The 11,119-nt window shown below is 39.1% G+C and overlaps 1 protein-coding gene across 3 annotated transcripts in view; it reads left to right on the plus strand.

Annotated features, from left to right (window-relative positions):
* Window positions 1–10,710, plus strand: part of ubap2a (ubiquitin associated protein 2a) — a 39,571-nt gene extending 28,861 nt beyond the window's left edge. Inside the window, exons 25-27 of one of the 3 annotated variants that reach the window (XM_057845757.1) lie at window positions 5,895–5,962; window positions 6,147–6,338; window positions 9,841–10,709. In XM_057845757.1, coding sequence (XP_057701740.1) covers window positions 5,895–5,962; window positions 6,147–6,338; window positions 9,841–9,936 — 356 coding nt within the window. In that variant the 3' untranslated portion in view covers window positions 9,937–10,709. Of the gene's footprint in view, window positions 1–5,894; window positions 5,963–6,146; window positions 6,339–9,840 lie in introns of all 3 variants that reach the window. The other 2 variants (XM_057845755.1, XM_057845756.1) reach the window with 2 other exon arrangements.
* Window positions 10,711–11,119: the final 409 nt, after the last annotated feature.

Here is an 11,119-nt window from a genome sequence, read left to right on the forward strand (position 1 = left end):
ATAGGGCTGGGCGATATGGCCTTAAGTACGTATCACGATAAATTGAGCAGATTTACCTCGATAACGATAAATGACGATAAATTCGCCTAAGCAAACTGTTATATAATTTGAAAATTTGAATCAATGCATGGAATACAAATTATATATATATTTTTAAATTATATTAAAAAATCTTGTAAACAATAAGAATTCTTGTGTGAACATTTATAACAGCTTGTATGACTTGAAAAATATCATCACTTGAATTTCATTAAATTCATTCCGCATTGTTATACACTAGATAGTGGCATACGTTTAGATATTTAGAATAGATACAAATACGACACATCCACCCGCCCCCCAGAAATTATACTTAATTAAAAAATAAAAATTTTCACAAACCTTTCCTTTCTTTTATTCGGCTCAATTATTTACATCTTATGATTTTGGAAATCCTTACAGTATGCAATAAATAATATTCCTGTTCCCAAGCACTGTGCTTACTGTACTGTAATTTTTACAAAAAATAAACAATACATAGTTACTCCCCGTCATCTAGGACGAGCCACTTACAAGACTAGCACTGTCGTGTATTACAAATACTGCTTTGAACACATCTTCACAGACAAAAGCAATGACACAGGCTTAAAGAAGTCAACTTTAATTGTGTAAATCACACTTAATAACGACACTATCTCCTGGTTGAAATAGACGACATCCACTTAATTCTATTGAAGATATGTAATACTGAGGCAATTTGTCAACTTACTTTTAAAAAGAAACATGCACTGTTTATCCAGTAGATGGGGCTCTTGCAGTGTGTCAAACACTGATTCAATTTAGGGCAATTGTCTTAAAAGTGGTTCATTGTTTCAGAAAGCCTCGGTTTTTCCATCCCTATCTGGAACCCGTCAAAAGTTTACTTAATGTCGGGTGAAAGTTTGGCGAAGCTAACTTAAGCCCGACTTCATCCCGTTTACTTGTAGCGTTAGCCGCTAGCGTTAGCTGCTAGCGTTAGCCTACCGGGCTTCTGTTTAATTGGCTTCCTGACAACCATGTGACTCCAAACGTAAGCACACTGTCTGCTTTCTTAAAGGGGAATGAACATAGCCGAACAACACAGAGTCAAAGCGGGATGAAAAGTCTATATTTTCTTCTTTTATTAAATTACCGAATTTACCGACATGGTCAAAATTACGTCGGTCATCGTGAAGAATTTCGGTAACGATAAATTTTCGGTTTACCGCCCTGCTCTACTGTGACATCATGACATAATGTCGTGTAATCTGACACTGCGATTGTCGGGAAAAAAAAAAAATCATGTCGTCTGGGGAAGGCATAAGACTAAATTTACGCAACTTATTTCAAGTTCATTCATTCATTCATTCATTCATTCATTTTCCATTTTCCATGCCGCTTCTCCTCACGAGGGTCGTTCAGTTCACTCAAAATTTTAAATATGGCTCAGAAACGTGATCATGCAAGTTAATTCAACTAATTTTATAAACGTTCACTATATTAACTAAAATTAACCCACACATGCATCTTACTAGATAATGTCTTCAGACATTTGTCTCAATCTGAGTTACTTGTACAGTTACATTATAGCATTTTTGCAGTTATATCAAAATCTATGCACAAAACTGTCATTTGCACAGTCAGATCAAGTCAGCCATCTGCCTCATACTCTTGAGTACAGTAAATTGTCAGATACACACTGTTATATTACCACTACATCACCACTTGCTGCTAGTCACCTATTCACTTTATTCCCAGTCTGTGGACACATTAACCTGTTTTTTTATACTAGCTTAATTTCACTTTTTCTTTTGTTATATGAGGTGCATGTTTTGGCGAAGCTTTACATCTTTGAATCACTATTGCCTCAGCACGTCTTGCCGGTTATCTGGCCCTTGTCGTTCATAAAAGCCGATTTGTTTTTGTATGGACTCAGAAATGTCTAAACTACTAGTTTTTTGCCAAAAAATGGACAGTTAGCCAAAAATTACCTGATTATCTGAATGTAAAGTTACGCTATTGTGTATGGATACAAAATCCAACATGGCGGCCGTAACAAAACAAAGAGCTTTTAAGATGAAAATTCTTGTAAATGTGTAAATCCTGGAATTTCTCTAGCTATGAAGGTAAAACATTCTAGATTATTGGTTAAAAGCAGTTAAAAAAAAAGGGGCAGTTATCATTCATTTTACGCAAATATTCCAAGCTAAAGTTACGCTAATTTTTTCCATTCATTCATTTTTTCCCTCAGTGTTTCAAAATGCATGCATGGTGCTATTTTATGTAATAATTACCTCGAATCCCACCAAATTCAAATTATTCCTAAAAAAAAACACTGATTGGTGGACTACCGACCGAAATGAGAATTAAAATTGCTAATAAAGTCGTTTAGGATTATTTTAGATGCATATATGTAATATTTTTCTTACAATAGACCCATTAATTGATTTTTTGGGGAAAATCACCATTTCTTTAAGTAGTCTCATGAATAATGACCTGGCATGTGAAAATTTATGCTAGATCACTCAGCGACAGCTCTTCGAATTATATGTGGTGAGTGGGCACTTGTAGAATAAACATGTAGTCTTACTTATTGACTTGAACGTGTGTAACATGCGGAAAGCATGTGAAGTAGTTCGTGCTGCTTAAAATCTATAATAATATGTAATTCTTAGATAAACTTAAAAATGATTCCATGGAATTGAAATGCACGGGACCGGTTCTCTATAGGAACAGGTTCTCGATTCCCATCCCTACCTGAGACAATCCTTCCTGTTTGTATGCTGTATCGCGTTCATACAGCATTAGATTGCTGCGTGCGTGTGTTTGTGCATAGCTCCTCTTGATGTGGGCGGCCCCCCTACGTGAATGCGAGGCGCAGTACGTGACCGATCTCAACCGTCAATACCAGTGGTGTTACCAGGATGCCAGGTGTGGGTGGGCATTTGTCTTACCTGGGGGGGGGTTTGATTGGAAATACGAAATTTTTTATTTAATTATTTAATATATATTTTTTGAATTATATATTTAATTATTAATTTAATATTTATTTAACAGTTCAATATAAATATATATATAATTTTATTTTTTAAAATTTATTATTATTTTTTTAATCATTTAATTTTGAATTTTTTAAATAATTTTTTTTTTTTTTTTTTTTTTTTTTTTTTTAATTAAAGCACCTTAGTTCCCAAATGGCCATCTAGGGTACGTAGTCAGAATGGGTTGTGATGGGCGATCCAAGTTAAGTCTGGAGGAGCACACACAGCAGGGCCAGAGTGAGAGGACTCAACGGGAAGAAGAGGAGGGACGCTTTCAGACACCGCCGGCAGAGTGGCCGAGCTGCCGCCGAGACATGATGCGTCTGCCGGGTGCACATCACCTGCAGACCCCGGCAGTGATACGGAGCCCTGCTCGGTGTTCGTGGCGGTGGTAGAGGGGAGATAGCGGGCGTGGAAGCTGCTTGCTTCTTAATGAGCCACCTGTGCATATCTCAGTCTGGCTGTATTTGCTTATTTGACTGAGAGGAGCTACCCGCCAAAGGCAGGTACAGTGCCTTGCAAATGTATTCGGCCCCCTTGAATCTTGCAACCTTTCGCCACATTTCAGGCTTCAAACATAAAGATATGAAATTTAATTTTTTTGTCAAGAATCAACAACAAGTGGGACACAATCGTGAAGTGGAACAACATTTATTGGATAATTTAAACTTTTTTAACAAATAAAAAACTGAAAAGTGGAGCGTGCAATATTATTCGGCCCCTTTACTTTCAGTGCAGCAAACTCACTCCAGAAGTTCAGTGAGGATCTCTGAATAATCCAATGTTGTCCTAAATGACCGATGATGATAAATAGAATCCACCTGTGTGTAATCAAGTCTCCGTATTAATGCACCTGCTCTGTGATAGTCTCAGGGTTCTGTTTAAAGTGCAGAGAGCATTATGAAAACCAAGGAACACACCAGGCAGGTCCGAGATACTGTTGTGGAGAAGTTTAAAGCCGGATTTGGATACAAAAAGATTTCCCAAGCTTTAAACATCTCAAGGAGCACTGTGCAAGCCATCATATTGAAATGGAAGGAGCATCAGACCACTGCAAATCTACCAAGACCCGGCCGTCCTTCCAAACTTTCTTCTCAAACAAGGAGAAAACTGATCAGAGATGCAGCCAAGAGGCCCATGATCACTCTGGATGAACTGCAGAGATCTACAGCTGAGGTGGGAGAGTCTGTCCATAGGACAACAATCAGTCGTACACTGCACAAATCTGGCCTTTATGGAAGAGTGGCAAGAAGAAAGCCATTTCTCAAAGATATCCATAAAAAGTCTCGTTTAAAGTTTGCCACAAGCCACCTGGGAGACACACCAAACATGTGGAAGAAGGTGCCCTGGTCAGATGAAACCAAATTGAACTCTTTGGCCACAATGCAAAACGATATGTTTGGCGTAAAAGCAACACAGCTCATCACCCTGAACACACCATCCCCACTGTCAAACATGGTGGTGGCAGCATCATGGTTTGGGCCTGCTTTTCTTCAGCAGGGACAGGGAAGATGGTTAAAATTGACGGGAAGATGGATGCAGCCAAATACAGGAACATTCTGGAAGAAAACCTGTTGGTATCTGCACAAGACCTGAGACTGGGACGGAGATTTATCTTCCAACAGGACAATGATCCAAAACATAAAGCCAAATCTACAATGGAATGGTTCAAAAATAAACGTATCCAGGTGTTAGAATGGCCAAGTCAAAGTCCAGACCTGAATCCAATCGAGAATCTGTGGAAAGAGCTGAAGACTGCTGTTCACAAACACTCTCCATCCAACCTCACTGAGCTCGAGCTGTTTTGTAAGGAAGAATGGGCAAGAATGTAAGTCCCTCGATGTGCAAAACTGATAGAAACATACCCCAAGCAACCTGCAGCTGTAATTGGAGCAAAAGGTGGCGCTACAAAGTATTAACGCAAGGGAATAAAAAGAATAATATTGCACGCTCCACTTTTCAGTTTTTTATTTGTTAAAAAAGTTTAAATTATCCAATAAATTTTGTTCCACTTCACGATTGTGTCCCACTTGTTGTTGATTCTTGACAAAAAATTAAAATTTTATATCTTTATGTTTGAAGCCTGAAATGTGGCGAAAGGTTGCAAGGTTCAAGGGGGCCGAATACTTTTGCAAGGCACTGTAACTGCTAAGTCTTGCTAACACGCAGCACAACACACAACAGAGGACGCACAGATTACAGACAAAAAGCGCAATATGAGTGAAATGAATGATAATAGTCCAGTACAAGAGGCAAAGGTAGGAGACGGTGGTAGTACTAGGAGAAATAGATTGCTGACGTGACAAACTAAATAACGAGCCAGACGAGTAATAAATGAACAGCAGCATGACAAACGTCAAGTACAGTGTCTAAACTACCAACGGTGTCTGCGAGTTGCGCTTTGGCACATGCGCGATTCATTTGCAACCTGGACGCAGAGTTGTTAACATCTCTCTGCTGGGAGGGGCTGCTCTTTGGGGACTGAGCTGACAGTGTGTACTGTAGGACGCACGAGAATCAACGGCAGTGTCCGCTGACATACACAGTACTATATGAATGGGATACCGTAAGCGGTGCCCAGACTGCCGTTAGTACTCCATCCAGTATTCTTTGGGTGGGCAGAGCGTGTCCGTGGGTGGGCAATGCCCCCCCCGGTAAACGCCCCTGGTCAATACCATTATGAAGTCTATGGTTTGAGTTTATCACAGTAGAAGCTTCTACGACACACTACCTGGCCCGGCCCCCTACGGGAAGCCATGGCGCAATGTCTCGAGAAGCTTTCTCGTCAACTGATAGTGAAGTCTATGATAGTTCTTCTGGCGGACTGTATTGATTTGCTTCTGATTTCACTTTTAGGTGTTTCAGTGACATCCAGTAACTCTGGTGTGCCAGACATCAGCGGAAGTGTTTACAATAAGACCCAGGTGAGCGTTCCATTCCACTTTAGAACATTTCACCCTTGACTCACCCATTTGAAACATTTTAAATCATTTAAAAAAAATATATATACTTTCATCATTATTATTTATTTATTTATTTGTCTAATGCTTTATTAATGGTATAAACTCAGCACAATGAGTAATAAGTGTTGTTCTGTGTGCCCGTTAGTCTTTTGATAAGCAGGGTTTCCATGCAGGGACCCCCCCACCCTTCAACCTGCCATCTGCGTTGGGGGGTCCGGGACCCTTGAATCCAGGAGCGGCGCCTGGAGGTTATGCACCGGCGCCCTTCCTTCACATCCTGCCTCACCAGCAACCACACTCGCAGCTGTTGCACCACCATCTTGCTCAGGATGGACAGGTAACACTCACACGAGACGAGAAGAGAGGCAAACCGGTAATGCGTATGTATGTCGTCCAGTGTTGTTAATAACGGCGTTAGAATATAACGGCATTATTTTCTTCAGTGGTGACTAATCTAATTAATTACTTTTCTCATCTTGGCAACGGCGTTACCGTAACTGAGTCGGGAAAGGCGTGCGTTACTGTGTTGGTTGACTGACGCGAGAAAAGTCTAAGAAAGACGGACTCACGGAGACGAGAGAGCAGAGCAGGAGTGGGGAGGAGGCAAGGGAGGGTGACGCCATTGCAAACGTGATGCTACTATGCTAGGTGGCTCCAATAATACCTGACTGTAGCCGATAGCCTACAAACTACGCCCACATGATACTTCGGTAGATATCACATATATACAGAACTAGATGCAAATGACAGACACGGCTGCATTAGCAACATGTATAATAAAGAACTACATGCCTTGGTAAACAGCCGCCATCTTAAAGCAGTAGACTTCTCAGGAAGGCTCTGTTGTAGAGAACCTTCCTAGTGAACCTAAGTAACGTTTTATCTGAAATGCTCCTAAATCGGCAAAATCTTGACTTAAATCTACCTTTAAATGATGAAATAGTTTTAAAACTTACACATGTCAAAAGTAGACAGAAGGGAACTAATGCAATACTGGGAGCAATTTTAACAACTTTAACGGTTGATTCACAACATTAAATGACTTCCACACATAGCAAAGGTAACTATCTAGTAAGGGTGTAACGGTACATGTATTTGTTTTGAACCTTTTCGGTACGTGGTGCTCGGTTCGGAACGGAGGCGTACCGAACGAGTTTCTGACGTAATGTAACCCTTACTTTTCGAGGCTGTAAGTCGATCGGGTTACAGTTTCTTTGTGTAGACCATATTTACTCCGTCTTCTCTACTATAATGAGGACCAACATGGTACAACAGTATAACCCAGAAACGTCAACGGCGCGACAACGTGACCGCCGCGAGAACGCAGTGAAACACTGGCGTTAAAGTCAATCAGCCAATGCACACCAGTCGCAGTGCGACGTTAGAAAAGTCCCAGAAGCGGCTCAACACGACACACACGAAAAGAACAGCAGAGTTTATTATGTGACGCAAGACGCGACCCTCCTGCGTCAATACTACTACCGGTAGCTAGGATCGGGCAGACCGGAAGTCACACGTGTAAAAATACGGTGGATCCGGTCGATTTTCAAACTAATATGCAATCGTAACCCACTTTTTGAGTCCATCAGATCTCTTGAGTGGTAGATCGGGGCACACTTGACTTGTCTTTGTTAATTTACTGCTGTCTTCTCTGCTATAATAATAACCAACATGGCCCGGTGTTCAATACAAAACCCTCCTACCACAACAAAACAAGTAGGAACTAATGTTCACATAGGAACTAAAGTTATACAAAATAGACTATACAATATAAATGAATACCACATCACATTTGTAAAATATAAACACATAATAAAATACAAAATGGCCCATTTAAATAAAATCAATTGAAATGAGCTAAAACACCTGTAATTAAATAATAAGAATAATAGACAGATCCTGCTTACACAATTAAATTGATTAATTTCTGTGTGGCGCTTTAACTTGAGAAAATCCACCAATAAAGCTGTTGAAAACCGTTCATAAGAAAAAAATGATTCATTGAGGCATTTCATTTTTAAAATACATGTTAAAATCTTTGTCATTGGGATTGCTTTTCTCTTTAGCACAGGACTTCTTTTTTCCTCTTTCTTTCAGAAAGAAAGCTGACCTATATGCGGGGTCTGAAAGGCAAATTGTTGTTGGATTATCTTTACCCACTACTTTTTGAGCAGAATTCTAGCTTTGTATAGTCTAATTTCCTAATTTCCTATTTTTGAAAGCACAAAAGTGTGTAATAAACAACTCGCACATTTATATTTTGCATTTTGTTTTCTTACTGTACCGAAAATGAACCAAACCGTGACCTCAAAACCGAGGTACGTACCGAACCGAGATTTTTGTGTACCGTTACACCCCTGCTATCTAGTTATTGCAAGATCCGCAATACTCCTGTGTCTAGTTAAGTTTAGGGTAAAGAATTGGGCTAGGGCCAATTGTCCCAAAAAAACCTTTAAACTTCACATTGTGTGACTTGTTTTGTTTTTTCTTTTTTTGAGGAGAAAAAAAAACATGAAAATTATTAGGGCTGCAGCTATCGAATATTTTAGTAATCGACTGAAAATTATATCGATTAATCGAGTAATCAGATATAACAAATATAATTTTAGGTGAAGAGCAATTATAAATATACATGAGAAAACAAGACATTTCATTTAATCTTGAACCATTTTCAGGCAATCAATGTCTTTATTTTCGATGTATATTGTTGAAAACAGCCAACAATTGCATCTCAAATGTAACTAGAATAAAAAAAAGACTAATTCACTGCTTTCACTCAAAAAACTTTTAGATCTTATTAAAATATATATGTATATATATATCTTACCTAAAAATGCCGTTACGCTTGATAACACACATCACTTAAAAGTTAGGATTTTTTCCCACGTGTTTCAATTGAATTTCTATTTGTGTCAAGCCATTTTTAAGTTCTAGTTAAGTTTTAAGTTAGTCTAAACTGTAAGTCCTGATAGGATTTTGAGTTTTTGCAGTGTTAAAGATAAATGTAATATACAGGCTGTATTGGAGCACATTAGGGACCAGTGCTACTTGGTGTTTTATCCAGCAATGACTACTGAGCTAAAATTGATAGTTAGCAATTTTAAGTTTTTATTTTACACCCTCATCACTCCACAATGCTATATTATGTTAAAGCCTGTATGTAAGACACGTTAGCCACGCATCGACAGTGGTCATAATTAATAGAAACCTAGCCCTCCGCAGAGTTAACGTTACATGAGCTAGTGACAGTAACGTTAATCTTATTTATTAGCGCTTTGCGCTCTTTATTAGCGCTTAGCGCTCTACTGCTTTAAGATGGTGGCTGTTTACTAACGCTGCGCAGACGCGGCCGAGTCTGTCACTTCGCATCTAGTTCAACATACATGTGACCTCTATAAGACGCAGCAGACGCTACCTGCTAACAACGTAGCATCGTGCGGGCTAGTATTTAGCAATGTCGGCGTCATTTGTTGTCGGCTGCAGTAAGGTTTTTTTTTTTTTTTTTTTTTGCTTTTTCCTCTACGCACGTAAAATCAGCGCCTTGTCCCGCATTAAAAGTAGTCTGAGCAAAACGTGATGCTTAGAGCTGTCAAAATAAACGATTACTTAAGGTGAATAGAATTACTCGGATCAGTTTTTAAACTTACTCGAGTTGCTCGAGTATTCGTTTCAGCTCTAAAAATTATCACCAGTTACTTTGCCAAGTAACTGATTACTCTTACATTCAGGTAACTGAGTTACTAACGCAATTACTTTTTGGGAGAAGTAATTTGTAACTGTAATTAATTACTTTATTAAAGTAAGATTAACAACACTGATGTCATCCCATCTCTGCTCAGGGTGGTCCAGGTCAGCGCGGCCAGTCAAGCAGCCTGCAGCAGAAGAGCCAAGTCAATAAGTCGAGCTACGGCAGCTCCCCCTACTGGGCCAACTGAAGTCGCTACGCTGCGTGTATGTGCATGTGAGTGTGTACGCGAGTGACATTTGCGTGCGAGTGCGTGTGTGTCTATGTGTGTGAGCGTGCATGCAGCACACTCATGCGTCTGACTGATACAATAATGGAGGGACAAACCATTCTACAACACAAGCTAAAACACACTACCACCACCTCTCCTTTGCTCTGTATATCCCCTTTTCAAATTTATGTCTGTTGTATGTAAAATATATTTATGTATGTATTTATACAGTATATATGTATTGGTAGAACATAAAATGTGGTTTTCTGCATTTTGTTTTTATTTTGAAGGGCATTTTATTTAAACAAAAAAAAAAAAAGATGAGAATGCTAAATCATGAAGTTGGTGAATATACTTGAACACAAGCATCATGTGATGTGGATTCCTTTTTGTATGCATACATGAACTGAGAACGATGTATATAGATTCTAAGCATCATTTCCATGGCTAAGGCCATTTATTTTTTAGAAGAAATATGTTTTTGTAATTTTGGTCTCCTGCATCTGTGAATCCTTATTTGAAGTGTGACTTGAGTTGATAGCTTGAGATTTTTTTTCTGCAGTTTTCCCTCCATCCGTTTGTCATTCCTCAACTCTTAATAGTTGGCTGATCACAAGCCAGGCCTTGATGTCATTTTAACATTTGTTTAATCCTTGTCCAAATTAAATTGTAAACTGTTTGTGTGAGTCTGGTCTCTGGTTTATCCAGCTTTGTTCACAAGGGCTGTTATGAACACAAAAGTTTATGATTTATGTGATATTAGCAGTATGGCCCGGCGTTGCTTAGGTTTGTGTAAAGTAAAAGCAGTACAACAAAATGGCAGATGAAATATACTTTCCTTAGCAATGCAGCTGTAATGTAGGGTTAATGCGCAACCGCTTTTCCATCACTGAAAACACCAGAACATAACAGCAACCACCATTCTCAATCATGGTTGTCACAACTACCCATGAATCATTGCGGGCGTAACATATAATAACAGTCGCCGAGAGTATGAATAGCCAGCTGAAATGAATCCCTCAGTAAAATTGTATTTTTTTTTTTAATCCAGCGTCGTTTTGTAGTTTACTCAAAATCACGGCGTATCATCACCGCACATTTAAATTTGTTCATCTAACCGTAAAGTGACCAGAATACAACACTGCACAATCACAGATTTTCT

Source organism: Corythoichthys intestinalis, chromosome 9, assembly GCF_030265065.1.
Source record: "Corythoichthys intestinalis isolate RoL2023-P3 chromosome 9, ASM3026506v1, whole genome shotgun sequence".
Classification (NCBI taxonomy): Eukaryota; Metazoa; Chordata; class Actinopteri; order Syngnathiformes; family Syngnathidae; genus Corythoichthys; species Corythoichthys intestinalis.